Below are 26,720 nucleotides of genomic sequence, written 5' to 3'. Positions count from 1 at the left end.
TCGAGAACTTCCCGCTGTTGTGCTTGGCTTCAGTGTGCCACGAAGCGGACATCAAGGATGGTTTGTGATCATCTGAGACGCTTCTATGGATATTGACTGCTAGGAGACAAGATCACCGCGCATTATCCTCTCCAAGGCGAAGATCAATGAAGCGATCACGGGCGATAATGAAAAGCTTCAGAAAATTGACTTCGCCAGGAGGAGCAAGAATGGAAGCAAGGAAAAAGGACGCTCTATCTTGGGAGATAAACTTGGTTTCATCTCCGTCTATATATTGATTTTGTATAGCATTGTAGAGTCATGATAACTCACTTGAATCACCTCTGATGCCGATACGTATAATACCACCCTTCCCTCGCCAGATCCTCCCTGACACGGTAATTTTCCTCTGCAATCTTCACCACCCCCATATCCATATTCACCACCATCACGCCCTCCTCGTCCCCCATAGCACCCACAGTCCCCACAATGGGCAGACATACCCTCGAAAGACCCAAGAATCGATCACTCTCGTCTTGCTTTCCCCTCGCCACATTGGCAAAGATAATTCCGCAGGTATTCTCGAAGCATCGCGCCGTGAGCGTCGACTCAAGGAAGAGAGCTTCAGAATTGGGATTGTGTTGGAGTGCAGCTGGAGAGGCGTCGTATTTGCTCCCTTTTTTCACAAGTAGTATAATTAGCACATGCTCAATACAAAGAAACAAAAGCTGAATCTTACAATAAGTAGGTATAACCACAATCTCCGCCCCCTTACAGATCAATTCCCGGAACGCCTCCGGAAACGCCAGATCCCAGCAGATAAGCAACCCTACCTTTCCGATAGGCGTATCGAACACTTCATGCGGATCATGCCCGGAAGAGGTAAGGTAGGGACGTTCAGGGTGCCAGATATTCTTCTTGCGGTAGTGGCCTAGGATACTCCCGTCGTTGGAGATGAAGTAGGCGGTGTTGTAGAGGACTGGTTGTTGTTGTTCGTTCGGGGAGCGGCCATGGTGTTCGACGATAGTGCCGGGGACAATGCAGATGTTGAGCTCGCGGGCAAGAGACTGGTAGGCTTCGAGGTAGGGGGTCGTTTTGGAGGCGAGAGCAGTCCAGGATGGGTCGGAGGGGGCCCAGCCGGTTAAGTGGTATCTATGTTTTGGAGATTCGTTAGTGAGTGTAGGGTTGAGGAGGCAGGAAGAGGGTGTAGTACTCTGGGAGAACGGCAAGTTCGGCACCCTGGGATGCGGCGTCACGGATGTAGGCGCATGCTATTTGGTGATTCTCGTCGATGGCGAGGTCCTGGATTCATTAAATTGGTTGAGGGGAGGATTGGAAAGTTGGGTGGGGGAGGGGGCATTGCGTACCTTGATGTTCCATTGAATGACGGCGACGCGGCGAATTGATGCCATTGTGATTGAATATAAACCTGAGTATCACTCTCTGCCTCGTGGGGATAGTAGGGAGCAGAGGGGATGTTATGCAATTGTCGAGTTGGAGATGGTGGGTCAGCGACACCCCGCATGGTGTTGGAGTCAAGCTGGACCGATAAGCAGTGATAACGTTACGAAATCTAAAGATCTCCGCTGCACTGTCTACTCATTTACTCATTACTACAATGCTTAGCCGAAATGGATGCGAAGAGGCTTCACGTAGTTGTTAAAGATGTTTATTTAATTTCATAGACTATTCCTTGGTTGGCATGCTTAGAAGAGTATCGGGCGCGTCAAGTTTGAAACGCCACAGGAAAGCTCCATGACGAAGCTCAATTCGAGGTATTGGTCATCACTGTATAAAACTTATGTGTTGGGAGCCAGGCATAAATTGAGTGTAATTTATTGAGCGATATATTGCATGCCAATGCCACAAAAGCGCTCTGCAATGGTCGCAGATTATCGGTATCTAGCCATACGGATGCAACGGATTAAAGTTGTATCTATTGTAATTCATAAAGAAATCCCCGCACAATTATCTTTTGCATATGAATAATATGACGCCGCCTGCGCTCAGTCAGCTGGTGGGTAACACAAGCAACACGAAAGCGGGAAGTGAGATCATCGACAGGAACAGATGGATCACACGGCGGCCTCGGATGACTCCTGCCAAGAAAAAGAAAACGGGACATGTGAGGAGCTGCCCAGTTCTGACATGGTCCACGCCCAAATCCTCTGGAATCCTTTTCTTGATCACAACCCTCCAAGTTTAGACCGCAGATAGAATTAGAAGACATGGCACCACTCCTTGCCGAGGAAGTCATCAAACATTCCGCATACAGTACCGTCAATTATAACCTCCCTGCCACAACGTCCGGATCATGTACTGTGGCGCAAAACAGGCGAGGAGGGCCCCTGAACATTAACTATGAGATCCATGGCTCTGGCCCAGTGAAGCTCGTGGTAAGTATGAACTATTTCATGACCTCACTGTGCGATGGTACTGACATGGGTCGCAGTGGGTAATGGGTCTCAATGCAAGTCTCAAGGACTGGAGGCGTCAGACCAAATACTTTGGTCACCAGCATGCTTCCAAATATTCTTGCCTGGTTTTTGACAATCGTGGAGTCGGCCGGTCGGACAAACCGATCTCTTATTACTCCACATCCGAGATGGCTCGAGATGTAGTAGACCTGGTCGCCTCGCTGGGCTGGATCGACCTTGCTGCTCCCCCTGAACGATCGATCCATGTCATCGGTGCTAGTATGGGTGGCATGATCGCTCAAGAGATTGGAATGCTCATTCCGGATCGCCTATTGAGCCTGACCCTCTGCTGTACCGCTCCGCGCCTGGTTCGGACAGGTCCATTCTTCGAGAACTTGCGCGAACGGGCAGGCATGTTCATTCCCCGCCATGTCGATATCGAGCTCGAGAGGATGGCAAGGAGTCTCTTCCCCGAGGATTTCCTCGCCGAACCAGACACGGAGTACGAGGACCCGGCGATGAACTTTCCCACCAAGCGTGATCGGTTTGCTGCTGGTATGTTGCATAAGCGGGCTGACACCGAAGCGCATACGAAGAAAGGATTCATGATGCAGGTGTTGGCCTGCTATTTCCATCACAAGTCAGCGGAGCAGCTCAAATCTTTGGGAGATCAAGTGGGGAGGGAGCGGATCTTCGTGTGCCATGGCACCAGAGACTTGATGCTGACCTTCCGCCATGGGGAAATAATACGCGAGGAGATCGGTGACGGAATCCAATGGAAGGTCTTTGAAGGCAGCGGCCATATGCTGGGCTGGGAGAGGGAGCACGAGCTGAACAAGATGCTTGAAGAGTTTGTGGACAGATGCACCTGAAAGATACCTGCTGGGGTTCCTCAACAGGATTTATCATAGATGAGTGTACAATAGACCCAGCTGACCTTGACTGGACGGACAGGGTTGATGCGTGAATCAAAACCGGGCTTGAAGGATGTCGTATTCCAGGGGGCTGCGATGCTCGTGATCGAGGCGCCGCAGTCACCCGTTCCCAAGTCTAGGCTGACCATTCCAGGCCCCTCCCGCCATCATAATGCATATAGAGAGCAAGCACACCCTGTCTAATTCCGCCCCCCCCCACCCAATCTTTCTCTCCGTATCCTTGCAAAATGGAGCTCCAGAAGGGCCAGTACCATCCCGCAGGAGCAGACGACCTACGTTCTCCGTGTCCTGTTCTCAATTCACTCGCCAACCATGGCTATATCGCGCGCGACGGAAAGTCCATCACCGCTGCTGAGCTGAAATCGGCCATTCGATATGTCGGGTTAGGCCTGGACATAGCCTCTGTTCTCGTAAGCCGTGTCTTTCAAATCCACTCCGACGACGCAAAACACGGACCACCAGGAAGCTCCCAAGTTGGACTACGCGACCCGGGACAAGTGAATAGAGACGGGATACCAGTGCTCAACCTCGATCAAGTCGGCCGTCCTCATGCTTTGGAACACGATGTCTCAATCACCCGACAAGACCGCGCGTTGGGCGACTGCATCCACCTAGACCCTGACCTATACAAACAATTCCTTCGGACTGCGAAGGAAGGGAAGTTTCACAGCACAGTCATGGGAAGGTATCGAAAGGTGCGATATGATGAACAGCAGAGGGACAATCCACACCTGCAGTTTGGCAAATTCGAACACTACGTTGCGTGTTCTGAAGTGGCAGCTCTGCGAAGTGTCTTTGGCAAGGGTGTCACGAAGGGTATCCCGGATGACTATGTGCGTGCTGTCTTTGGCGAAGAGCGTCTGCCGTACGAGGAAGGTTGGAGCCCACGACGATTCAAGGTGTATTTCCCAGAGGCACTAGCGCTGCTGTTAGTCATTTCGCACTATGCTTGGCCTTTTTAAGCGCTAGATTAGGCTGCATGGCGCTATTGAGGTGCAGGTTCGCTTGGCAATTTAGGCATAGCTGAATGGCCTTGGGAGATGATTCTTCTTTAATGTGCGATGTTGGGTTTTGATCAACATGTTGGGGCTTGTCAGGCTGACAGCACGGGCGCGCTATTGTCATATGTGCTTTTTTGGGATCGGTAATCATGAAGATTCAAATTTTGGCTCCGATTGAAGATTACAGTGATTGATCATTTATTGTTTCTACTGAGTACAAATATCATATAGATTGCATGATCCCCTCGCTTTGGCTATATCACCCCACAATAGCCTTTGTGTCTCGCCCACAGAAGGCTTGTTTCGGATTCCCCTCATTTTGGCTGCACTTCTGTCTCGGTTCACTGCTGGGGCCGCCCGTGTCACTAAATTTAGAACAGATAACAGGTCGCCATGGAACTTTCAGTTTATGATCTAGAGCAACATTAATATCATTATTTCAGCCAGAATGGCATTCCTTTCTACAGCTGCTATGATTCGAAGCAATACCTTGAATATTCTGTCATGATCAATGGCGATGACTAATGCACTGGAACAGGGTCCAGGGGTCACCTTCCCAACTGAGACAAGCGTTGTCAGGGACCGTGCAAACAGAACATACGCTTCTTGTTCTGGAAACATCCCAGCCAGCGCAATACATCCTTGCCTATCAATAATCCAGCATTAAGCAGCAGAGACAGTCAGAGTTATCTCCTCAATCCACTAGCCTTCTCATCGTTGGGGCCTCTTCCCAGTGTCCCGTCTTGCTCCCAACATTTTGCACGGTCGTGGAAGCAACCTCCGCATATAGAATTGTTCAAAGATTACTTCCCGGTTGCGACTGCTGATTGCCTAATCAGGCCATGATCGTTAAGGTAACGCCAGTCTGACTCGCAGATCTTTATGACACCATCCCGCCCGGCGACTTCAAGTTCACCTCCCCAACCTTTTCATTGTCAATTCTGCTAGCTACATACATTCGTTTACTGCGAAAATAGTTGGATACACTTCGTTCTTGCTATAATTATATCACTTGTGTCCTTTCTATCTGATAAGCTTGGGCCATCATGGCCGATAAGCATTACTATACACCCGGCACTGAATACAGCAGGTATGGGGGCGCCACCAGTCAGCTTCCCAAATTAGACGATGATCTCGGTCATGCAGGGCCTCCCCCGCCGCCAGGATCCGGGCAATTTATACCTTCGCAGCAGACGGCCGCTCAGTATTCCTGGTACGACCCTCGCGGCTGGTCGCTACGGAAAAAGTTGATTATAGCAGCCGTCATCATTGTCATCATCATTGCAGTCGTTGTTGGTGCAGTCGAAGGGACGAAGAAGAAAGGGTATCCCGACTATTCCAAGCTTGATTACAAGCTGGTGGACACGTATTCGGGCAACTCGTTCTTTGACCGGTTCAACTACTATTCTGGCGAGGATCCCACTGATGGGTTTGTCCAGTATGGCTATTCCCATCCTCAACGTATTAGACACAACTAACGATACACAGATATGTAAATCAGTCAACATCAAATTCCTTGAATCTGACCTATGCTGGCGAAGACTCCGTTGTGCTCAAGGTGGACACATCCAACAAGAATGCAACAAAAGGAAGACAGTCTGTGCGTCTGGAGTCAAAAACAAGTTACGATAGCGGCCTCTTCATCTTCGACATTCTCCACACGCCATATGGCTGTGGCCTGTGGCCAGCACTGTGGTTAACCGATACCTACAACTGGCCTGAAAACGGAGAAATCGACGTGGTTGAGACGAACAACCTGGCCACCGAGGGAAATGCCGTTACATTGCATACAACCAGCGGTTGTAAAATGAATGTCAAGAGAAAGGAAACCGGTACCCCAAATTACGTGACCTGCGACAACAGCACGCATAGCAACGCCGGATGTGGTGTACAGGGCTCGCCAAGCACGTACGGTCAAGAAATGAACGAGAATGGCGGCGGGGTAAGTCATCCTTTATTACAGATATGAGTCATGCAGTGCATATATTGACGACAATAGGTTTACGCTCTGGAGCTACGGGATGCCGGAATCCGAGCTTGGTTCTTCTCACGCGATTCTATTCCCGACGACATTTCGAACTCGAGCAGCACTCCAGACCCATCAACATGGGGGACTGCATTGGCTGACTTTCCCAATACTCACTGCGATATACCCTCTCACTTCAAAAATCAAAGTATAATTGCCAACATCGATCTCTGCGGACAGCTCGGTGGTAACAAGGCATTCTATACTGAACAGTATCACTGTCCGGGTACATGCGAAAGTTTTGTCCGCAGCAACCCTGGCAAGTTTACTCAGGCGTACTGGGAGTTTAAAAGCTTCAAAGTATATCAGGCTAGTTAGATGGTTGGCTTCCGTATAGAGACTCGTCTTTTGCTTTTTGCTAGTTATGATTATAACTTTCATGAATGAGGTAATGGCTGACGCGGATGACTCGAATGGCGATTATTGGTCCGGATAGATAGATGGAGGAACATACCAGCTACGAACTTTCAATGAGAAGTTTGTTCTTTGGTTCTTATGATTGACATTTAGGGAATAATTCAGACACCTTTTGTCTTAGGACATAGGTAACATATAAATCAGTGCACATCATTGTTCCCTCAATTCCATCCGGCAATGAATCTGAGGCATCTAAACTCATTCACCAAGCCAGAGAGCCATGTGATGTTGAACATAGCACCTCTAGTAGTCAACACTAGCATTTGCCGAACAGTATTAGCACCACCTTCAACTGGGAGTCGTCAGTGACTTGAGCACATCGAAGAACAGGCAGGCCTGGTAAGACCCTTCCTGAGATTCAGAGAGCTCCTAGTGTGTTGAGTATGAGACACAATCCTAATTCCATAGGTTGCTATCCTACCAGTAATAGTGACCTACAAAGTGGCGCCTAGCCAGTAACTGACATGCTGGTAGGCAAGCCGGAAAGCACATCTCAGATCTGAATCACAGTTTTCCTTTGGAAAATATCTATGTAAGTACTGGTCCCCTGACATATATAGTTCTGCTCACCTGTCGAGTACACATTCCTTAGTAGTTTTTTTGATAATGGTCTAGATGTACACGTATGCATATTTCAGCGGTAGCGACAGCAAGAGCGTAAGCGGACATGGTATTTTCCCAACCACTTATAGTAATTTTACAATACTAGCGGATACTACTAACTGCTGAGTCTAGTAATCTTCTGCTTCTTTCGAGAACCCTTCCGGGACCGTCGATCTAGGTTTCCAGTTAGCGCGGGTGCCTATTCGCTTTCGGGTCTGCATGGGGAAATTATCAACGAGGAAAGGAAAAGGGTTGCTATAATGGTGATGGTAGTGAGAGCTGCTATGATGTGACATTTGAGCTGCTTTAGTTCTTGCAGTGTATAATATAACTGCAATATTCATGCTGAAAGAAGATGTCGTCATTCTGGACACCGCCGTTCTATGATGATATCCACCATCGAGATAGTTACGCGAGGGTCAGGGATACCTTTTTTTTTTATTTGATTTATCAAAAGCAATATTTGTATTATGAGAAGAGAGCTTTCTATGTACAGATGCTACTTTTGAGTAAGCATTTGATTATGCACAGCTGCATACATGGACATGCAATCACGGTAGCTGAGTTGATCGGCGTTACATATGGCGTGATGGGCGCCCGAAGGTAGACAGTTCGTAATCATTTGACAGCCTTATCTAAGGCCTGTTCTCGAAGCTGTGAATAATGTTGAGTACAGTATTTGGGGAGATGGGGAGACGGTGAAGAGGGTAGCTGCATACTCGACAGCCGAGGCATGCTGTCCGACAAAATCGTAATGGACATATTCAATAACAGTTTGGCAGATATGTTGTATATTCGCGGGCTAGATTTTAGACCCTGAGGATTATTGAGAAGACAGGTCTTGCTCTGTTGACTGCACGAAATGTATGCTGGCGAGTGTGGGTAGCGTCAAGTTTGAATGGAATTGTAATATGTAAAATGGAAGAGTAGTATGTAAGAGCAATCTGAGAGGCTCGAAAGACGCTTTCATTAATCAAGTCATATTATATGATCTAGAAAACATATTAAGCTCCTCCAGCTATTTGTACATTTAGATTGTCCAAACTCATGAAAAATGACCAGGATCCATCCAAAAAGACCGCATAAAAGCAATATAACGATTGGTTCCTCAGCAAAAATTATGATTCACAACGTAAGCACCAAAAGTAAGCTTGAATGACTATTCAGCATACTGTCCTCCTTTGTGATCACTACACTATTAGTCTGCATGCTTGCACATACTGCATCCACCATCATCATCATAAAATATCAACAATATCCACAAACTATCTATCAAATTTAAAGACTACAGTTAGCACGCACTATTACCACAATCAAAAACAACATAGAATAGAACGCAATATTATTACAGTATACCTACTAACAAATGCAACTCCCCAATAGTTCCTTTCCACTACATAAAATCAATGTTATAATTACTCCGACCCGAAACCGGCAACCCAAAACTATACAAACCAGCATCAAGTAGCTAATACAACATAAGAACATACTTATGCAAAAAACAAACCATGGAACAAGCAAGCAAATCATGATTATAATTATAATTATAAGGTTACATCTGCAAGATATATTTATCCCCGTATCATATTTGCTTATTCCTGGCTGTGGGAACCCGATTCGTGATGTGTCGACCGGGGACGCGTCATCGCGGTCCGGTTGGCATCGGGGAGTACCCTCATGGATTTTGGGAGTGCCTATGAGGGAAATGAGGGTAGTATAGGTGGTGGTTACATTGAAGGTGGGTATTGAGGGACTCTTTTCTGGAAATTGGGTGTTTGTGAGGTGTTTTGGGAGTGGCGATTGGGGTGATATTGGGCTTGGTTGCTTTGGGGGGAGATGTATACTCCCTCCTTGGTCATGGAACAGGAGACTAGAGAGTATGGAGTGTTGTGTATACCTTTAGCAGACAGATCCCTTAATCAGGCTACTTCTAAAATGGCGAAGAAATATAATATCGGTCCAATATAGCAGGTCTACCAAGATTCGCCACTCCCCATCACCACCCTACCTGTCAGGTACCATCTCTCCTATCTAGTCCCTCTTACGTACGTACAGCAGCCACAGAGAAAAAGCTACTGCAGGAACGCGCCTCCCTCAAAGTTTTCATCGTCAGGGGTAAAAGAAGCTTGAAGGAGCCACAACCATGTGCTGGACGCGTGTCGACCTCTCTGCAGATTACTTACTTTACTTGGCTCTTTGTGGTGGTGAGGCATCTCATTTGCCCCTGCAGGATGCATGAGACTTGTCTTTCTTTTCTTTGGACGTAGTAGAATGCTATTCTTGTCTCTTGATTTTGTGTGGTGAATCGGATTGTTGATATGGTATAGTTTGATAGGGGTTCGTGGAAAGTGACAGTTGAGTTCGAGTAATTGATGTGTCCCTTGCTTGGGAGTCTGTGCTTGTGTGCTTAAAATAGATAGTATGGGGGATGTTGTGTGTATTGGTTGATCAGGAGGGTTTGTGGTTTGTGGTTAGTTATTGGTTGAGAATTGTTCCATTGTATGTTCTGTTTCTTGTGATTGTTGGATCTGGCTATCTGTCTTGCTTGGATGTAGTGTCGTGTGACATGTTAGTATGGCCACGGAGGACGGATGGCTGACGCCATGGCTGTTCAGGAATGTGTGGGGGAATAGTTCGAATAGTTACATTGCAGTCTATTCGAACAGCATAAAACAAACTTGATATCTGTTTGTATACTTCACTACGGTTGCGGGTGAGAGAGCCGTTCTCTACTCTAGCAGCGGACATAGCCATGGCTGCCAGTTATCTCCGGCACCAATCTGGGTGGTCGCGTTACGCAGAAGGAATACCGTGGCTCGGCCATCTCAGATCCCGTCGATCGATTGTGACGCCCCAAAAACAAGATCGCTGCAAAGTCTCTTGTAAAGTCAAATCAAAAACATACCCAATTCTTTTCTGCCATTTACTCACCCCTTTGATCCTCTCTCCAAAGTTCTCCTCTTCTTTCTCCTGAATGAGAAATTTCCGGAAACGCAACACGATAAGCAGCCATACCGCCCATGTTTGTTTTCGGAGAATACCTAAAACCAACACCCTCCACAGTTTCTCCACCGCAAGACTATCATATGAGAAATCCATGCATGTAATGGAGGAACGGCCATTATCCACCGCGGAAAACCGTCCCATCCGCTGCCGTCCCTGGAACGAGTGGGAGATCCTCCAGAAGACGCAATCCGTACTTATCGTTGCAACTCTGCTCGCGATGGGGAATAGCCACCACCATTAAGGCACTTGAGTAATTTCCGCAACGCAGATAATCAGGTATCGCAATGTGTTGTTCACCGCAATCCGGTCTGACTCCGTGAGATTCGGTGAGATGTCCTCCGTCAGTAGTCATCTTCGTAGCTGCATGCGGTCATCATTACTTCTTCCTGGGCCTCCTTGCAGCGACTAACAGAGCAAAACACGAGAGCGGATCCTCCAAAGAGAGAAAAAAGAAGAAAAGGAAAAAGGAAAAAAAAAAAAAAATCAAAAAATCAAAAAAAAAAATCGCATAGCTAGTCTTGATTCTTTGTTCGAATCTGTCAAACCAGCAAACATTAATAAATTTTGCGCATATAGACCAGGTTCCGTGTTGCTTGCTAGTATCGCGTTCTCTCCTCTCTATTTTCCCACATCCGCCATGACTTGGACCAGTCACGACATCCTTAGCGCAGGTCGCACCATCAACCGACTGGCACATCTCAGGAGCACCACCACAACTCCCACATTCTCCTCGTGAGACGATCATGGTACCGTCTGATCTCAAAATCTGGTCAGTCTCGGCACATGGCAACTTCAACCACTGGGACAGCATTCGGGAAGAGGAGGAGAACCAAGAGGAGGGGAACCCCCCGGATTACATAATGGGGGGTAGCAAGGCTGCGAGATTTCCAGCAAACTTGAGCGACAAAATCTTAGTCGATGGGCTGTGCAATTCACTTCGGATCGATCCAACAGATGCAGAAATACCCAAGCAGTGTACGGAGTAATCGTGATGATAGCATGCAAGGGGGAGAGTTGGCCCCGACGTGGTAGCAGCACTCATTGTCGTCCCCAACGGCACACATTCTTCTTCATCTACTCCGTACTGCGGTTGTCTTTAGCAAGCGGAGACATTGATCGGAGGATCCTCGAGATAGTCTAGTAGAGAAGTAGTGACAAGACGCTACTGTTGTTAGTCGGCGGACTAGACGACTCCCCATGAATCATCAGATCTGGGGATCCCCATCACGACATCCCGATGTAAATGGCAAGCTTCGTGGTGGTTCCGCCCATGCTCACGGACTCCAACTTGATGATCAAGTCCCATTGGGCAGGGGAGGTCCATGATCGACCGATGGCCTTCCGAAATGCCTGGGAGGCGCCCACTAGGCCGAGCTCTGGGCGAGACTAAGAAGACTAACCCGACCAAATCTCCCCTTCAGCCCGTCATCTGTATGGAGACATCCAATCACTGAGTGCGGAGAGCCCGGTTGCTTTACCTCCAAGTTGTGGCCTTTGGCACACACACACACACACACCCACCATGTCTATAGCGCGCTTTGATTGACACGTCAGGCCAAGCATTTGTGGGGGTGAGAATGTGGCCGGAAATGAATGGATGACGCTATGATGGTGGAAGGGGAGAGGGGGGTAAACACTGCCAGGGCAGACTAGGAGGCTGATAGTAATAGTACTTTGTAAATGTACTTGAAAGCCACACAGTCTTGTCCATGTTAAGAGTTGGCACGGGAGAGGCGGCCCGAGGATAACCAGTACCCAAAAATTTATAGTATGGCCATTTATTGCCTCGTTTACTTGGGACCAACCAACCCACTCTGCCAGGGGACGCTCCTGAATGGTCCAGGTAGATTCTTGCTTCTTCGAGACCCGAAATCCGAGGTCAACCACTTCTCGGATGCAGCGAGCCTGAGGAGTCATGGGGTCCCAAAAGGGCAATGTGATGAAGGCCAGCCGATCGATCAGGTGCCTAACATTAAGATATACCCTAAACTTTGCCTGGCCCGTAATATTTTCTTCAAGTAATTTTTTTTACTTCTTCTATTTTTTGGGTATTTTCTTCTTTTTGTTATGCATTATTTCGTATTTGCTTGTTCTGTCTCTCGCTACGACAAACGCGGGGGAAATCATGCAGTTGTGTTTTGCTTCTCTCTGATAGTGGCTTTGTTCCGTTGCCTGATTTTCCTCCCCGTAACCGACGGATTAGGTCTGGCCGGTTCTCAACCCTGCCCTGGATCCATCCGGGCATTCAGCCACGGGCTCCACGTCGATGCAAACAATCGGCATTAGAAATGAGCCATATACTCACATCCCATGGAGCACTGTCGTCACTAACAACTAGTCGCTTCGACTAAAGTTAAAGCTATTTCCGAAGGCGTGATTGGTCTTGGCCACTGCAGCAAGGGAGTCGACACCTACTATCGCTCGACTTTAGTCTACCTCATTTACGAGAATGACCCGAAGGTCAATGCATGCGTAAGCTCAGCTGGATCTCTAGCGTGGCCCTTACTTGCAAGGCTACCTTTTCTGCAAGCATTGTATTGACAGGCCCGATGTATACCGGCCGAGCTATTTGTACATAAAGGGCCCTTCCCTCGACTGACAATGTACCCTGGCTGAATAGAAAACAGCAATTCTTTGTTTTTTTTCCCCTCCTCCATTCCCCTTTACCCTCCTCTTCCCTTTTCTTCTTTTCCCCTTTGGAGGATACCCCCTTATCCGCTATGCTTTCGTTTGTCTTGCTTCTTTGTGTAGCGTTGGTCAACGCCTACTCAGACCCGGGTGCATGCTCGGGAACCTGCTGGGCACACGACCCCAATGTCATTCGCCGTGTGTCGGACGGAACCTACTTTCGTTTCTCGACAGGTGGTGGTGTCCATATCTCCTCTGCCAGCGCCATCACTGGTCCCTGGACTGATCTCGGGTATGCACTGCCTAACGGATCCATCGTTACAGTGGGAAATGCCTCCAACCTTTGGGTAAGACAGACTGACAACCCTGGACATCACCCTTGCCATCTGCAGTTCTGACATTCCCGCAGGCTCCGGACGTACACTACGTAGATGGCACATACTACATGTACTATGCTAGCTCTACCCTGGGCAGCCGGGATTCCACCATTGGAGTTGCAACCTCCACCACCCTGGAAGCCGACTCCTGGACCGACCACGGCGAGATTGGTGTCACCTCGTCTTCGTCCACCCCTTACAACGCCATTGACCCCAACTGGATCACCATTGGCAGCACCCCCTATCTCCAATTCGGCTCCTACTGGCAAGGTCTCTACCAGGTGGAAATGACCGACTCCCTGAGCGCCAGCAGCAGCACGCCCACTAACTTGGCCTACAACGCATCGGGTAACCATGCTATTGAGGCTTCTTACCTGTACGAGTACGGAGGCTACTACTACCTCACCTTCTCGTCCGGCAAGGCTCAGGGGTACACGACCTCCCTGCCTGCCCAGGGCGATGAGTACCGCATTGTCGTTTGCCGGTCCAAGACTGGAACGGGTAACTTTGTAAGTGCCATATGCCAATAATCAACATTCAAGGAATAGGGGGGGAAATGCTAATTTCGCCTGCAGGTCGACAAGGATGGTGTTTCATGCCTGAACAGCGGCGGAACCACCGTTCTGGCCAGCCACGACTATGTCTACGGCCCTGGTGGACAGTAAGTTTGCCCCTGTCTTCTTTTGTGGCTTGACGCACATCAAACGGGGAAGTATGCTAACAATGATCAATTGTAGGGGTATCATCAACACCACCAGCCACGGTATTGTCGTCTACTACCACTATGCCAACAAGAACATTGGCCTGGCTGTCGATGACTACCAGTTCGGCTGGAACACGCTCACATGGACTGATGGGTGGCCTGTTGTGGCTTGATTTCACTCTTCTTCTTCTATACATACATACATTTTACCGGCCGCCCAGAAATGGCCCCGGTATTATTTGCATGATGATACCTGCGTTCGATTGTATTTAGCTAATTACGTTAATTCGTAATGTTTTATATTGCGATTTAATATATACATATTGAGACAAAATTTGTTTGAGAAATTTGTGTAGAATGTCTGTAGAAAATATGAAGCGTCTCGAATTAAGAATGTCAACAACAGGAGTCACTAGAAGGGGCAACCGAACGATGAAATTACCATCACCCTACTTGATCCTTAATTCCGTCACTCCCCCTTTGACATTCCCCATCCCATCCCCATACAAAAAGCAAAAATGCCACCCCATCTAAAAAAAGGCCTAGACAACAAACAAACAAACATAACATACCATCCTACGGACCGCACCTAAACTCAATTGTGGAACAATCAGAATTCCTCGGTTTTTTGGCCCGAAGAATTTACTACATACCGACATTACTGTGCACATTGCCATTGCCATTGCCATCCAAGCGAAACAAACAACTCACCACATACTGATTAATTAAACGCACAATCCCCAATGCAACGGAGAAAAATGATGGCTCAAATTCTGCATTGAAGCTAGCCAAGCTGTCACTGAGCACAGACTCGCTGCAATTCTCCGCGTCTGAGACATTTGTTTGTCGTGTGGCGCTGCCATCCCTGTCGGGGACACAGGACGGACGGAACACGCTGCAGCAGTCGATGCGGTCAAGTTTACGGTGGCTGCAAGGGCAAAGTGGCCTTTTCTGACAGGTGCGATCTGATAGATGAACTGGGGGGATCCTTGCTCGTGGATTGATAGTGCATAGTAGAGGTTGTTGTTGTTTGTTGGTGAGATGTTGAGTTGAGTTTTGGTGTTTGAGGTCATCGACAGTGATCCTACCCCCTTCCAAGGTGTATAAGACTGGGATTCCTTACAATATGCTACAGATCCCTCAAGGATCAGTCTATTCTGTGAATATAGCCTACCTTTGTCTTTATTCTATGAATCTATAGTGCTTCGTGACTGATTCTTTACCCAGTTGACAGGCTTTTTACCCTGACAAGTAGATCCTATCAAAATATATAAGTATCAATTTAAATTCAAGGAAAATAGAAGAAAATACAATTAAAGTACCTGTAAAGAATATTCTTCTAATTTAGAACTATTTCATTAGAATAGTAACTTAACTATAATCTTTTATACTACGCACAGGCTGTAATTGAAAAGATATAGTATTTCACAGCTGATTCCTTACTTAGTTGACGGCAGGGCCTCTATGTATGCTATGGATTAACTAAGAAAGAACCTAATGTTCGTGTGCAGTAGCTCCCTGACTAATCTGGCGATCATTGACCGCCTGCTGATGTCATGGCAATTTCGTAGGAAATCAACGCGACCAGAGCGTCGGTTTTAAGCATGGTTTGTCAAGCACAACGCAAAAACCGCCAAAGTTGTCGCGAGCAATGTGACCTGGGGTGACGGCGGCTTGTTTGATTACTAATGCACCATTCACGGGCTCTTGAAGCCTTAGGCAGAAGGACTCCTGCGGGGAACAAGCCGCCAAGTGTCAGACATGTACAGTCCTTTTAGTCGACATTGCAAGAACTCACCGCTCAACTTTCAATTCCAGCTATCATCAAGAAGCACCCTACGTCACCGGAATCCAGATAGTTAACTTGGTTGCAGCTAAGGATTAGTTGGGCGTGTGAATTGTATTTACTGTTTCCGTATGTTCGCGAAAGCGACATCATGAGAGCGTCTAGGGTAGGAGCCCAGCTCCCTATCGAACTTACCCTGCTTGCCGCCGAATATCTTACACCTGTTGACCTGCTCTCTCTCTTATATGCAGTTCCTGGGCTTGTACGGTCCCTGACTTTCCACCATACCACGCTTCAGGATGAAGGAGGGAAGACGATCCTACATCTACTCGCGAGGGACGGCGAATTGATGAAGCTACTGCTCGCAAACGGCAGTATCAGGCCAGACCCGAAGGATAATTGTGGCCGGACACCGTTATCTTATGCGGCTGAAGGATATGAAGTGGCGGTCAAGCTACTGCTAGACCGACAAGATGTTGAAGCAGACTCAAAGGATAACCTGGGTCGGACACCATTATCCTATGCAGCTGGGAGTGGATATGAAGCAGTGGTCAGGTTACTGCTGGATCAAGATGTTGAAGCAGACTCAAAGGATAACCTGGGTCGGACACCATTGTTATATGCGGCCTGGCACGGACATGAAGCAGTAGTCAGGCTATTGCTGGACCAAGATGTTGAGGCGAACCTAAAGGATAATGACGGGTTGACTCCGATATCCTGTGCAGCTGGAGCGGGGCATGAAGCGGTAGTCAGGCTACTGCTGGACCGACAAGATGTTGAGGCAGATTCAAAGGATAACTTGGGTCGGACACCATTGTTGTATGCAGCCTGGCGCGGACATGAAGCAGTGGTCAGGTTACTGCTGGACCGACAAGATGTTGAGGCAGACTCGAAGGCTAACTGGGGTCAGACACCATTGTCCTTTGCGGCTGGAGGTGGACATGAAGCAGTAGTCAGGCTACTGCTGGGCCGACAAGATGTTGAGGCAGACTCGAGGGATAACTTGGGTCGGACACCTTTATTATATGCAGCCTGGCGCGGACATGAAGCAGTGGTCAGGTTACTACTGGACCAACAAGATGTTAAGGTGGACTCTAAGGCTAACTGGGGTCGGACACCATTATCCTGTGCGACTGAAGGTGGACACGAAGCAGTGGTCAGGCTACTGCTGGGCCGACAAGATGGCCAGACGGACACGAAGGTCGAAGAATAACTGTTGAAAAAGCACTTGATGGCAGCCTGACAAGCAGTCGAATTGAATTAACGGAAGAATCGTACACTTATTAGGATCAGTCTCAACCGAATGGTTCCTACTGCATAAAATAGGAAGCATGGAGAACTAAGTGTGGTTGTGCACTGCTGTTAGACCCTGTATGTTATATAGATAATAGATTATTTTATATTCACTCGAAAGAGTTTTTTTTATATTAATTTATATTAATGATATTTTTTTACTTATACCGGACAGTGTTACTGTTATTAATTTAAAATATTATTTATTAAATTTATTAAAATTATTAATAATAATTCTTACAGTTACACCTGTTTTCTAGACAAAATTATATAAATAGATAAATAAATAATTCTTCTATAAATTATACATATAGAATTATTCAAAATATCACAATTTCTTTATATACAAGATCTTCTCCTTCTATTTTGTCGCCTGTCCACTTCAAACTACTCCATTGAGACTATCCTGTGACCAAAACAACCCTTCCTTCTCGAGTTCACACGCAATTACACCCTACGCCATCAGCGAATACACACTCCTGCTACATAGTATTCGTCTCGCAGGAAGTATCAGGTTCGTTCAACAAATGGCCTCCCTGATGCAACACCATGGAAACAACACCAAATGAGAGACGGCGGAACGAATCGCGAAGCGCTCGAGTAGCATGGTCCAAGCTGCTCTTCGACTGTTTGTGTCTAATGACTCAACACAAGTTCAGGTTCTGTTTTCTTGCCATCAACACTACCTATGTACCTCCTGCATTAGATAAACACGACCGACTTAATTATTTTGCCCTTGTGTCTGTGATAGATATTAGGATAATTTGCTGTGTGTTCATCCATACTCGTAATGGGCTTGAACATAGCTCCTTGTGGACTGTGTGTATCAGTTGAAGGTGTCAAATCAACGCCCTAAGAGACCTCAGGCTATGATCCTCTCGAGGATCGTGCTCTCGAAGCTTCCTTCTTGCCTCCCAGGACGGCAGAGCATGACCAATCAAGTCGCTTCGTTTCATCCTTACAATGAGCTTCAATGTTTTCCATGTCCGAGAATTACAATCCAACCCTATACTGTCCCCGTCTGTTACACCTTATCCAATGCAATGAGTAGACAGACACCACAGTGTATTCCTCACTCAAGCGGTTATTCCATGTCTCACATTAGGCAATGCAGTAACCAAATGGCATACTACCGCAACAGCAGGAACAAAGAACTGGATCTATGCTACGAATGGGACAGAATATCATCAAGGAAGGAAGGAAGTGTAATCCATGAATCTCCCGAACGATCAACTCTGATGTGGATGACAGCGCAGCGTTCCCGGATGTCAGACGACGATACATGATAAATTATGGCCGTTGCATTTGTCTTAATCGATCCCCATTCTGCAGCATCCAGGACCTCCCGGGTGATGACGTCTTTCTACAACTTGCGAGCTAATTGCATGGATGATGATCGAAAGTGAAGGGCACGTTGGACAAAGCTCCTCGCGGACTATGTGTGTGAGTTGGTGAAGGTGTCAAACCAACGCCCTAAGAAACCTCAAACTACGGTCCACTCGAGGAGCGTGTTTACAGCAACACCTACGCGACTCTGAACTCCGAGACTATGACGAGCTAGATTGCCCTATTTCATTACGTTCTTACCCCAAGCAAGAGACATCTGGCGCGCCTTCTACTACCGAGCTATCCTTTGCCCTCCCGCCATGTCCTGCCTAATCCAGTGTGTTCCATCATAGGTAAAGCTTTCTATGTATACTGCGTCCAGCATCTCCGATGACCTCTTTCCTTCGGTCATGGAATCAACTTGCAAGTTAGTAGCGTGGATGCTGGTTTGAGAACCAAAGAGTGGACGAGTACTATATGTCCTGCCAGTGATCCTCAATGTTCATCATTCCCTATTATTATATCATTTATTGTTATTCCCTTGGCTCTATGGTTATCTGTCTGCCATTTTATCTGTCTCTAAGCTGATCTTGCTTCCTTCGATGTATGCGTTGAGCATTTCGGACTGCAAAGGTCCTGTTCATGGGATCCCTAGCGTTTGGGGATGATTCATCGGGTGATAGGGTACTTGGTTGTGATATGTGGAGTTGTATTGGTGTCTTTCTTTTTTTTTTTTTTTTTTTTTTTTTTTTTTTTTTTTTTTTTTTTTTTTTTTTTTTTTTTTAATATCTGTTTATGAACGCTAATGCAGGGGCAGAGGAGAGAATAGGATAGGGGACAGGTTGGGGATGGACGTGGGGTTCTCCCTTCCTATTAATTATCTTAGTAACTGTATATTTGAATATATAGTATAACTTAGTAGCAGTCATTCAAAGTGAACGGTGAACTGGTCTTATTTATTCCATACAATGATGTACAGTCTGCATGCATGGTCACTGGCTAAATCACTTGACTCGCTGTAAATCGACAAGTATTTGTTGTATCTAGTTAATCAAGTACTAGCAAGGCATGGAAAGAACTTCATGTGGTTTCCTGAGATAGTTATCAGATTCTCCCTGTTTTGCCTCGCAGTTGTCTCCTCATGGGAATTTTGAGATACGTCTGTAGGCGGTTTACATTCTTACAAGAGATAACGAAAGTGTATGTATGCTGTCACCGGCATAAAATCAATAGCTTATGCCAAAGCTTCAAAGTAAGGTATCTCTACTTTTGCTAAATGCGCACGCTCAAATGGGGAGAATACTATGAATCGCCTCACGTGACTACCACGAAGAAAACAAACAAACATACAACAGACAAACAAAGTGGGAATAGGGGTAGAAAAGTAAAGTAACTAGAAATGGAAAGAAGAGGAAAAAGAAGTGTCACTGCCAATGACAAAGTAAGCCAAGCCAACACAAACAATACGAAGAAAAAAAAACAAACAAAGCAACTAAACGCCCTGCTCAAGTCCAATGCGATCGTAATCGTAAATCAGCTTACATGCTGTATAATCAAAACCTCACAATCCCCGTAACAAACTCCCCTCTGCGAACGGGTTGTCCGGCGACATATCCAACATCGGTTTCGCGGCATTGCGATCCCCCGTTGCCACGCCATGGCCGACCGGAGATCCTTGTATATTTTGGTGCGGTGTAGTCCGTGCCAACAAACTGTTAGGGATGAACGGGCCGTCTTGGCTGCGCAGATTCTCTCCGTCTGTTGGCGTGGTCGGAGCGGTATGATGATACCGCTGTTGGTTGTTGACACTGCGGGCAGTGTTGGACCGATTGCGAGTGCGGACCTCCGGCATGGGCGGTTCAGGCGGCACCTGGGGTCGTCGCCAGGTGGTGGCGGAGGGTATTTGAATTCCGCCTGGGGCTTCGGGCCCCGTGGCGGCGTCGATAAGGGGCAGGCCTGGTTCGACGGCGATGCCGCGGCCTTTCCGGATGTGTTGCGGGGGCTCTTGGTAGACGGGGGTTAGGTCGACGAGGGGTTTGTTTTTCATGGATTGCGTGCGTCGAGGGAGGTTGGGGTCTGGGCCGTGACTGGATGTCATGGTGTTGGTGCGGCTGGGGTGGCGGGAGCCCATGGTGCCGATCAGGCCTTGTTTGATCAGTTCTTCGTTGTCTCGTTTCTCTTGCTCTTCGCGCTCTTTCAATGCGCGTTGGCGCATGGTGTAGGTTCGGCCGAGAAGGCCGGATGCTGAGAACGGGGCTTCATCCGAGGATGAGCCTGTCGCGAGGTCGGAATCGCCGGTGAGAAGCTTGGGGAAGGACGTGGGTGGAGGCCCGCGCTCGCGGGTGCTCTTTTTGTGCGAGAAGAGTTCCTTGGTCTTCATGGATTTGCTCCGCTCCGGCGCGGGTGGCGACGGTTTTACCTCGTTGGCTGGCTCCTCAAAGGGGTTCAGCAAGGGCTTGAATGGGGTCTCGTCCGGCTGCATGGCTTCTGCTTCCGCTGGCTGGCCTGCCCCCAGCTTCGTCACCAGGTACCAGCTGCGCCAGGTTTGGACAGCCCGGTACCAGCCATCGGCGATCTCGCGGTCATTGGTCGAGAAGAAATGGACGAAATTCTCCGTAGAGAGGAACATGTTGGATTTCTGCTGGCTCTTGACAGCCTGGCAGAACTTTTTGGGCGGCTTGACATTGTTCGCGAGGTAGCTGGCCGTAGGGGAGTAGATGTCGAAATCAGAAAGATGGCAAGCGTTGGTTGGATCTTGGGCATTCTCCTTCTTGGAGACCGTCACTTGGCCGTCGGACCGGAGGGTCACATAGCGTTTATCCCACTTGCGAGGCCGCTGCGAGTAGTACATGTAGAAGGTCACATCCGCCGGTGGTCCGAGTGACACGTTCCGCGCGTCGAGCAGGGTAAGCGCATCCAGGCTGGCTGCAGGCACAACAATCAGTGTGTTCTGTTCGTCGTGAGTCCACGAATTCAGCACATCCCGCACATATTCGTAGCGGCGCAAGGGCCGTTCTAGCCCCAGCTCAGCGAACGACTCCATCAGGATGAACTTTTCTGGGTCTACCCCGGCATCCATCTGCTTCAATGCAGTTGCGACGACGTCTCGAGCGGAGGTGGAGGGAGTAACGCAGATGCGCGTAGATGATTTCCGGTAGTGGACCAGCACCCGCCGCTCGCGCGCATTGACAGCCGATACAGGCGCATCAATTCCAGGGAACTGAGTGGGCACCGTAGTATCATTCGCAGGGACTGCTGAGGCATCGCCATGTACACTTCCTCTGCGATGCGCTGGGTTGGCTGCATCACTGACCGACTGACGCCTCGGCTCCATGCTCGCGCGACGACTCGCCGAAGCGGATCCAGTTTGGGGTTTCCGATGCTCCGAATCCTTATGGGGACGACGAACCGCATGCTCCTCCGCTTTGTCGGCTGACCTGTCGCGCGACGCAGGTTTTGAATGAGTTGTAGACACTGACTTCGCTTCGCCGCCTGTCAGCCGATCCATCGCATTCTGTCGATGTCTTTCGCGCTCTGCCTCATCATCCTCCGGTTTCTCCTGTTGCCGCTTCTCCCGCGCGGCCAGTTTGCTGGCAAGCTTGTTTCGCATTCGCACCATCTCGGCGCCCTCTGAGTCTTGAAAGTGCGGGTGAACAGGACCTCCATTGACACTGGCGTCGGCTTGCGCTTTATACGCCGGGGGAGGGGCTGGGACAGGAGGTTGTGCATCGGCATCGGCGGATTGCGCAGTAGGAGCTCTGCGACGGTATCGCGACATGCTCCTCTGAACGGTGCTGGAGCCATTGGGGAGTGCTGGCTGGTCATGCGACGGCGGCGCGGAAGCGACAGGCGGGATGGGCAGCGGCGGGGGCAGGGGGCAGGATTGCGGCGGTGGTGGTGGCTGTTTCGCCGCGGCTTTTCTCACGGAACGGTACCGGGAAAATTTCATGGGCGTCGGATGCTGGCCAGCAACCACTTGGTGATCCTGCTTCTCCATCGCCATGGCTGGGGAGGAGATTCTTCTTTCTTTTTATTGTATAAAGGGCGGATTCAGCAGTTCACCACGGGGCTTATAAAGCAATGCGCATTGGGAGGTGCAGACGACAGGGAAAAGTGTAGAAAAGAAGAAAAAAGATACAATGGCGTCAGTCACCAACCCGTTGGGCAAACAAAACAGGTTTTATGCTTTTTTAGCCTGGTAATATTTTCTTTTTGTTCCAGGGCTGAGGGGTGCATTCAACGGATTCTGGAGAAAGTAGAATCCACGAGGTGCAGTAGCGGCGCAGAAGTAGTGAGTTTAGTGCTGGGGACAGTGGAGGAAGGGAGAGAGGATCAGAACACCAAACAGACCAGTTGCATGCTGGTGATTTGGTGAAGGAGCAGACAAGGGCGAAGGGATTGGAACAAATAATGGGGGGTCGCGTGTCTCCACCCCCTAAAGGTTGCAGACATGTTTCACAGGGATAGAAATTGCTTCGTGCAGGTTGGGAGAGATCCCTAGTCTGTAGGATGGAGAAAAATAGAATAAATAAATAAATAAATAGAAAAAAGAAAGAAAGAAAAATAGAAGAATGGGAAAGGGGTGGGGATAGAGGAGAGGAGAGAGGAGAGGGGAAGAAGAGAGAGAAGATAGAGAGAGAGGAATGGAAAATGAATGGATGGGATGAATGATCACCGGCACGATGGGAAACGACGATTCAAGGACTGGACTTGTGTCTGTGTGGACTCAAGGTGGACTGTGGACTGTGGACTGTGGAGGAGGAGAAGCCCAAAGGGTCCAGGTGGTTCGAGTGGAGGAGGATCCGATGGGTTTAATTTTAAAAACGGTGGATGCTAGTGACCGTCTGGGTTTAGCATCATTGATTGATTGAGTTCACCGCGATACGGAGTAGATAGTACTGCGATGCTCCATGGAAACCTGCAGCTTCCACCTGCTACCTGTCGGGCCACCTGCAAGGGGTCTCCAGGGACTACTGCGATGGAATGCATGCTACATCGTACTAGATAGGACTAGTATCGTACGATCCCCCTGAAAACCACCGAATTATTCTCGGAATCTCACAAAGAAACACAAACCAATCCATTAAACGGGAGATTCCGTGGCGGTCGCAGCAAAGCATAAAAATTCCTCCGCCGCTAAAAGTGGCAGCGGCACAGCAATACGATTCCATTTCTGACAGTCTGACAGGCCCCATTCCAAGATCCCGCCATTACTCGTCAATCATTGACCGCGCTATAAATATGATTAACCTTCGATTTTACCTCGACCAGATTTCCAGGAACTAATTTTTTGCCGCGCTGCCCCTTCATCCGACCAAGTGGGGGAAGGGAATGCCAGGGGCTCAACACACGACGGGTTCAGAAATTAGTGTGATTCAGAAAATCCTAATAATGAATAGCCTCATGCACGTGACTGATATGATTAAATATATATAGTAGAAGGACATCCTTTTGAATTTCCCTATACACCCTATAAATTAATACTTTGGATATTGTTTGGTGTTACATAGTCTGAGATATCACGTGCAACAGGTCAATCAGCATCATGATTCCTCTGAACCTAGTTAAGCTGTTTCTCAATCCCATCTGACAATGTCGCACACTAATTTCCTGAACCCATTGCGTGTGTATGCACTGCCAGCGAGTAATCTTCATCTAATATAGTATTTGTGGTCGGCTACTCCCTTGGTTGCCGGTGCATGGCTTGACTGGTGTATGAAGGCTGCCACCCTGATTGATGGGGGGTACTTCGGTGTCTGCTAACACGTTGCCAACAGTCAGCAAGGGACTGGTTGTAATGTTTAATTATCCAGACCAGATCAATCTTCGAAAACATGCCTTTCTTCTACCATGTGTACTTTCTCCCAACATACATACACACTTTCTTGTGCTGTACTTAGCTATCACTGCTCTTCTATTGCCTTCAATGTATGGATCCGCATCAACTGGACCACAGTTAGTCTACTTATCATCCATCTTCCTAGAAATTTCATATTTATTCTCAACAATTCTTACTTTATATGCGCAGACGGAATCTTAGCAAGACAAGCCTTAAGGGGCTCTTTGGTGGACCAACTAACATCAAACACGCATCCCAGGTATACTAAAGACCTGGCTCGCTATTGCTGGACGCCTGCTCAACAACGAGAAAGGTGTCGAGTACACTACACTATATAATTGGCCTCAATCATCAGGTCCCCATTGTTGTTGAAAATCGGATTCTCATAAGCCAATGAGCCCTTGCCTGGAATCACGAACCGGGCCGAGGTGTTGAGGTCACTCTCCAGACTCTTCTCGGCTTCACCGAACGAGGTATCATTCTTGAGTTGCTGCACGAGCCGGTCCTGGAACTTCTGGTATATAGCCTTGACAGCTTCCAGTTTATCGTCAAAGCCCGATGTTGAACCATTCCACTGCAGAGGATCCGCTGTCACCTGAAAGACCTTGGTCAGATCGGCGGGCAGATTAAGAGAGAACTTCAGACCACCGTTGGTGGTGGTAACTGTGATGTCAGTTTGCCAGTTAATGGTGACATGGATGCTGGATGTACTCGGTCAGCTTGATACCAGTGAGGAATTCAGTCAGAGTGGGAAAGAATACACTCACGTGTACCTGTACCCCCCGACCATCGGAAAGGTAGTGGCAGCTGCCTCGCAATCAACGGTGATACCCGTGGTCCCACTCGCATTGATGGTGCCAGTTCCGGACATGGCGCTCAGTTTGTTGGATGTGGTACCTGAACCGCTAGTGTTAAGAATAGAATCTCTCTAACACGGGACAGCAATGAGCCACACGTACATTTGATGTTAAGAGTGTTCCAGCCTGCATCAGACTTGTACGTGTGCTGATATGTCTGCTCCTCGTTGGAGGGAGTCCACGTCCAAGCTAAAAGACTCGAGACTTGCTTCCACGCATAAAAACTAGCATCGCTTGAATGGCTCGGGTCCCCGAGCGCAATGGACCATTGCTCTCCAAAGAGCTCCGAATTATTCGCGCTGGCCACCCACGCGTACGTGTGGATATTGAATTGCGATAGCAGCTTGGGGACAGTGTCTCGAAAGAGGTATCTATCCCAGATGATGTCCCGATCGATGATAATCGTGCCGTTCATGCCCTTGGAGACGTAGTTCCCCGAATGCTCAAGGAGGCGGATATCGGGAAACGGTCGCTTGTCAGTCATTTGAAGGTAGAGTAGCATGTTGTTTTCGCCTATCGACCCAAGACCCTCCGCAGGCTTCGTCTCATTGGGAGCGATATAAGGGTATGTCTGTAGCTTCAGAGATGTTGGAGGAAAGGATGGTGCCTCCTCGTTCACCGTCTCGGGCTGGTCCGTGTGTAAGGCATATGCCAGGGTGCGCTTCTGGCGGTCCTACCATACACTGTCCTGGTTCGTGTACCAACGACCCAGGAGAATACCTAAATAAGTCATCTGCTCGTCGGACAGATCGGCGCCGTTGAAGGTGCTCTGTTCGCGGCTGGGGAGTTACTGTCAGTAACGAACGCTGATCAAGATAAAGTGAATGATCACTGACTCATAAGTGATGATATGATCATCTAGAGGTAAACGTAACATTATCAGTCAATTCCTTCCCTTCTTTGTGAAATGTTCAGCCCGTTCTACTTACTAGTGAAAGCAAAGAATAGAGAACTGATTGAGTAGTCCCCAGGCTGCATGATCTGTGTTTGAACTTCTTTGAACTCATCAGAACTTGGATCAACTACCTCCTTATCAAGATTACAAGTCCAAGCAATAGTCCAATCGGTAATTTGAACCTCTTCATTCCTATTGATAGTTAGCCATGTACGGTTAGCCATGTGATGGAAATAAACGTGCTTGGACTAACAGGATGGTGAAGTTAACAGTCCCTAACCCCAAGGTACAATAGTACATGGAGACGGCATTCTGCTGCCCGGTAACGTTCAGGGCAAGCTGGCTGGTCTTTAGTGTGGCATCCAGAGAGCCAATGCCCTCCAGGGAAGCCTTGACTTCAGTAAGTTCCGGATGATCATTCAACAGTTGGGACATGCCATCGTTGATGGCCTTCTGCGAGAGGGCAGTGATCTAACAGGAGGCTGTAAGTTTCTCCTCACCAAAGCGAGCGGCTCATCACGAATAAAATACCTCGTTGAATCTCCCCTTATCGGTAGTCAAGGAGGACTGCAGACGCTTGCTGAGCTCGGTTTCACTCATGATGATTGGTAAGAGTGTTTGCAAGAAGAAGA

The 26,720-nt window shown here is 48.2% G+C and overlaps 11 protein-coding genes across 11 annotated transcripts; 7 read left to right on the top strand and 4 right to left on the bottom strand.

The window, feature by feature from the left end:
- Nucleotides 1-193: 193 nt before the first annotated feature.
- On the bottom strand, nucleotides 194-1,471 carry BDQ94DRAFT_149895 (carbon-nitrogen hydrolase family protein). Its single transcript, XM_026767483.1, has 4 exons — nucleotides 1,347-1,471; nucleotides 1,193-1,281; nucleotides 719-1,131; nucleotides 194-655 (listed from the first exon to the last, which is right to left on the bottom strand). The coding sequence occupies exons 1-4, from the start codon at nucleotides 1,389-1,391 to the stop codon at nucleotides 318-320; spliced, it is 885 nt and encodes a 294-aa protein (XP_026622831.1). The 5' UTR covers nucleotides 1,392-1,471; the 3' UTR covers nucleotides 194-317.
- Nucleotides 1,472-1,650: 179 nt separating this feature from the next.
- On the top strand, nucleotides 1,651-3,525 carry BDQ94DRAFT_149893 (alpha/beta fold hydrolase). Its single transcript, XM_026767482.1, has 2 exons — nucleotides 1,651-2,375; nucleotides 2,432-3,525. The coding sequence occupies exons 1-2, from the start codon at nucleotides 2,208-2,210 to the stop codon at nucleotides 3,266-3,268; spliced, it is 1,005 nt and encodes a 334-aa protein (XP_026622830.1). The 5' UTR covers nucleotides 1,651-2,207; the 3' UTR covers nucleotides 3,269-3,525.
- A 4-nt stretch (nucleotides 3,526-3,529) lies between these two features.
- Nucleotides 3,530-5,010, top strand: BDQ94DRAFT_149891 (putative peroxidase). Its single transcript, XM_026767481.1, has one exon. It carries the CDS (start codon nucleotides 3,559-3,561, stop codon nucleotides 4,291-4,293), a length of 735 nt encoding a protein of 244 aa, XP_026622829.1. The 5' UTR covers nucleotides 3,530-3,558; the 3' UTR covers nucleotides 4,294-5,010.
- A 156-nt stretch (nucleotides 5,011-5,166) lies between these two features.
- BDQ94DRAFT_80955 (glycoside hydrolase family 16 protein) lies at nucleotides 5,167-6,764 on the top strand. The gene is made up of 3 exons (XM_026776594.1): nucleotides 5,167-5,770; nucleotides 5,821-6,274; nucleotides 6,332-6,764. The coding sequence occupies exons 1-3, from the start codon at nucleotides 5,379-5,381 to the stop codon at nucleotides 6,674-6,676; spliced, it is 1,191 nt and encodes a 396-aa protein (XP_026622828.1). The 5' UTR covers nucleotides 5,167-5,378; the 3' UTR covers nucleotides 6,677-6,764.
- Nucleotides 6,765-9,677: 2,913 nt separating this feature from the next.
- Nucleotides 9,678-10,068, top strand: BDQ94DRAFT_149889 (uncharacterized protein). The gene has a single exon (XM_026767480.1). It carries the CDS (start codon nucleotides 9,807-9,809, stop codon nucleotides 9,975-9,977), a length of 171 nt encoding a protein of 56 aa, XP_026622827.1. The 5' UTR covers nucleotides 9,678-9,806; the 3' UTR covers nucleotides 9,978-10,068.
- Nucleotides 10,069-10,891: 823 nt separating this feature from the next.
- BDQ94DRAFT_149888 (uncharacterized protein) lies at nucleotides 10,892-12,088 on the bottom strand. The gene is made up of 2 exons (XM_026767479.1): nucleotides 11,215-12,088; nucleotides 10,892-11,137 (listed from the first exon to the last, which is right to left on the bottom strand). Exon 1 carries the CDS (start codon nucleotides 11,424-11,426, stop codon nucleotides 11,238-11,240), a length of 189 nt encoding a protein of 62 aa, XP_026622826.1. The 5' UTR covers nucleotides 11,427-12,088; the 3' UTR covers nucleotides 10,892-11,137; nucleotides 11,215-11,237.
- Nucleotides 12,089-12,442: 354 nt separating this feature from the next.
- On the top strand, nucleotides 12,443-13,011 carry BDQ94DRAFT_149886 (uncharacterized protein). Its single transcript, XM_026767478.1, has one exon. It carries the CDS (start codon nucleotides 12,452-12,454, stop codon nucleotides 12,668-12,670), a length of 219 nt encoding a protein of 72 aa, XP_026622825.1. The 5' UTR covers nucleotides 12,443-12,451; the 3' UTR covers nucleotides 12,671-13,011.
- BDQ94DRAFT_149884 (arabinan endo-1,5-alpha-L-arabinosidase) lies at nucleotides 13,009-14,421 on the top strand. Its single transcript, XM_026767477.1, has 4 exons — nucleotides 13,009-13,359; nucleotides 13,422-13,898; nucleotides 13,965-14,050; nucleotides 14,127-14,421. Exons 1-4 carry the CDS (start codon nucleotides 13,105-13,107, stop codon nucleotides 14,263-14,265), a joined length of 957 nt encoding a protein of 318 aa, XP_026622824.1. The 5' UTR covers nucleotides 13,009-13,104; the 3' UTR covers nucleotides 14,266-14,421.
- Nucleotides 14,422-16,614: 2,193 nt separating this feature from the next.
- BDQ94DRAFT_149881 (uncharacterized protein) lies at nucleotides 16,615-17,344 on the top strand. Its single transcript, XM_026767476.1, has one exon. It carries the CDS (start codon nucleotides 16,856-16,858, stop codon nucleotides 17,096-17,098), a length of 243 nt encoding a protein of 80 aa, XP_026622823.1. The 5' UTR covers nucleotides 16,615-16,855; the 3' UTR covers nucleotides 17,099-17,344.
- A 2,357-nt stretch (nucleotides 17,345-19,701) lies between these two features.
- On the bottom strand, nucleotides 19,702-21,376 carry BDQ94DRAFT_149880 (uncharacterized protein). Its single transcript, XM_026767475.1, has one exon. The coding sequence runs from the start codon at nucleotides 21,346-21,348 to the stop codon at nucleotides 20,059-20,061; it is 1,290 nt and encodes a 429-aa protein (XP_026622822.1). The 5' UTR covers nucleotides 21,349-21,376; the 3' UTR covers nucleotides 19,702-20,058.
- A 3,131-nt stretch (nucleotides 21,377-24,507) lies between these two features.
- On the bottom strand, nucleotides 24,508-26,688 carry BDQ94DRAFT_182068 (uncharacterized protein; the record flags this gene model as incomplete). Its single annotated transcript, XM_026774054.1, has 8 exons — nucleotides 24,508-25,037; nucleotides 25,104-25,233; nucleotides 25,296-25,821; nucleotides 25,876-25,972; nucleotides 26,030-26,051; nucleotides 26,123-26,280; nucleotides 26,342-26,559; nucleotides 26,620-26,688. The coding sequence occupies 8 exons, from the start codon at nucleotides 26,686-26,688 to the stop codon at nucleotides 24,662-24,664; spliced, it is 1,596 nt and encodes a 531-aa protein (XP_026622821.1). The 3' UTR covers nucleotides 24,508-24,661.
- Nucleotides 26,689-26,720: the final 32 nt, after the last annotated feature.

Source organism: Aspergillus welwitschiae (genome assembly GCF_003344945.1).
Source record: "Aspergillus welwitschiae strain CBS 139.54b unplaced genomic scaffold BDQ94scaffold_34, whole genome shotgun sequence".
NCBI lineage: Eukaryota > Fungi > Ascomycota > Eurotiomycetes > Eurotiales > Aspergillaceae > Aspergillus > Aspergillus welwitschiae.
This window is presented reverse-complemented; position numbering and strand designations above follow the sequence as displayed.

Bases quoted from the DNA above. Each gene is read 5' to 3' on its own strand.
- BDQ94DRAFT_149895 (XM_026767483.1), bottom strand. From the start codon at position 1,391: ATGGCATCAATTCGCCGCGTCGCCGTCATTCAATGGAACATCAAG. The intron at 1,132-1,192 runs GTACTACACCCT...TCCAAAACATAG, and splicing joins GAACTTGCCGTTCTCCCAGA to ATACCACTTAACCGGCTGGG. The intron at 656-718 runs GTAAGATTCAGC...TTGTGAAAAAAG, and splicing joins TGTGGTTATACCTACTTATT to GGAGCAAATACGACGCCTCT.
- BDQ94DRAFT_149893 (XM_026767482.1), top strand. From the start codon at position 2,208: ATGGCACCACTCCTTGCCGAGGAAGTCATCAAACATTCCGCATACAGT. The intron at 2,376-2,431 runs GTAAGTATGAAC...CATGGGTCGCAG, and splicing joins CTGGCCCAGTGAAGCTCGTG to TGGGTAATGGGTCTCAATGC.
- BDQ94DRAFT_149891 (XM_026767481.1), top strand. From the start codon at position 3,559: ATGGAGCTCCAGAAGGGCCAGTACCATCCCGCAGGAGCAGACGACCTA.
- BDQ94DRAFT_80955 (XM_026776594.1), top strand. From the start codon at position 5,379: ATGGCCGATAAGCATTACTATACACCCGGCACTGAATACAGCAGGTAT. The intron at 5,771-5,820 runs GTATGGCTATTC...AACGATACACAG, and splicing joins CCCACTGATGGGTTTGTCCA to ATATGTAAATCAGTCAACAT. The intron at 6,275-6,331 runs GTAAGTCATCCT...TGACGACAATAG, and splicing joins TGAACGAGAATGGCGGCGGG to GTTTACGCTCTGGAGCTACG.
- BDQ94DRAFT_149889 (XM_026767480.1), top strand. From the start codon at position 9,807: ATGTTGTGTGTATTGGTTGATCAGGAGGGTTTGTGGTTTGTGGTTAGT.
- BDQ94DRAFT_149888 (XM_026767479.1), bottom strand. From the start codon at position 11,426: ATGAGTGCTGCTACCACGTCGGGGCCAACTCTCCCCCTTGCATGCTAT.
- BDQ94DRAFT_149886 (XM_026767478.1), top strand. From the start codon at position 12,452: ATGCATTATTTCGTATTTGCTTGTTCTGTCTCTCGCTACGACAAACGC.
- BDQ94DRAFT_149884 (XM_026767477.1), top strand. From the start codon at position 13,105: ATGCTTTCGTTTGTCTTGCTTCTTTGTGTAGCGTTGGTCAACGCCTAC. The intron at 13,360-13,421 runs GTAAGACAGACT...ACATTCCCGCAG, and splicing joins GAAATGCCTCCAACCTTTGG to GCTCCGGACGTACACTACGT. The intron at 14,051-14,126 runs GTAAGTTTGCCC...GATCAATTGTAG, and splicing joins GTCTACGGCCCTGGTGGACA to GGGTATCATCAACACCACCA.
- BDQ94DRAFT_149881 (XM_026767476.1), top strand. From the start codon at position 16,856: ATGTTGAGGCAGACTCGAGGGATAACTTGGGTCGGACACCTTTATTAT.
- BDQ94DRAFT_149880 (XM_026767475.1), bottom strand. From the start codon at position 21,348: ATGTACTACTCGCAGCGGCCTCGCAAGTGGGATAAACGCTATGTGACC.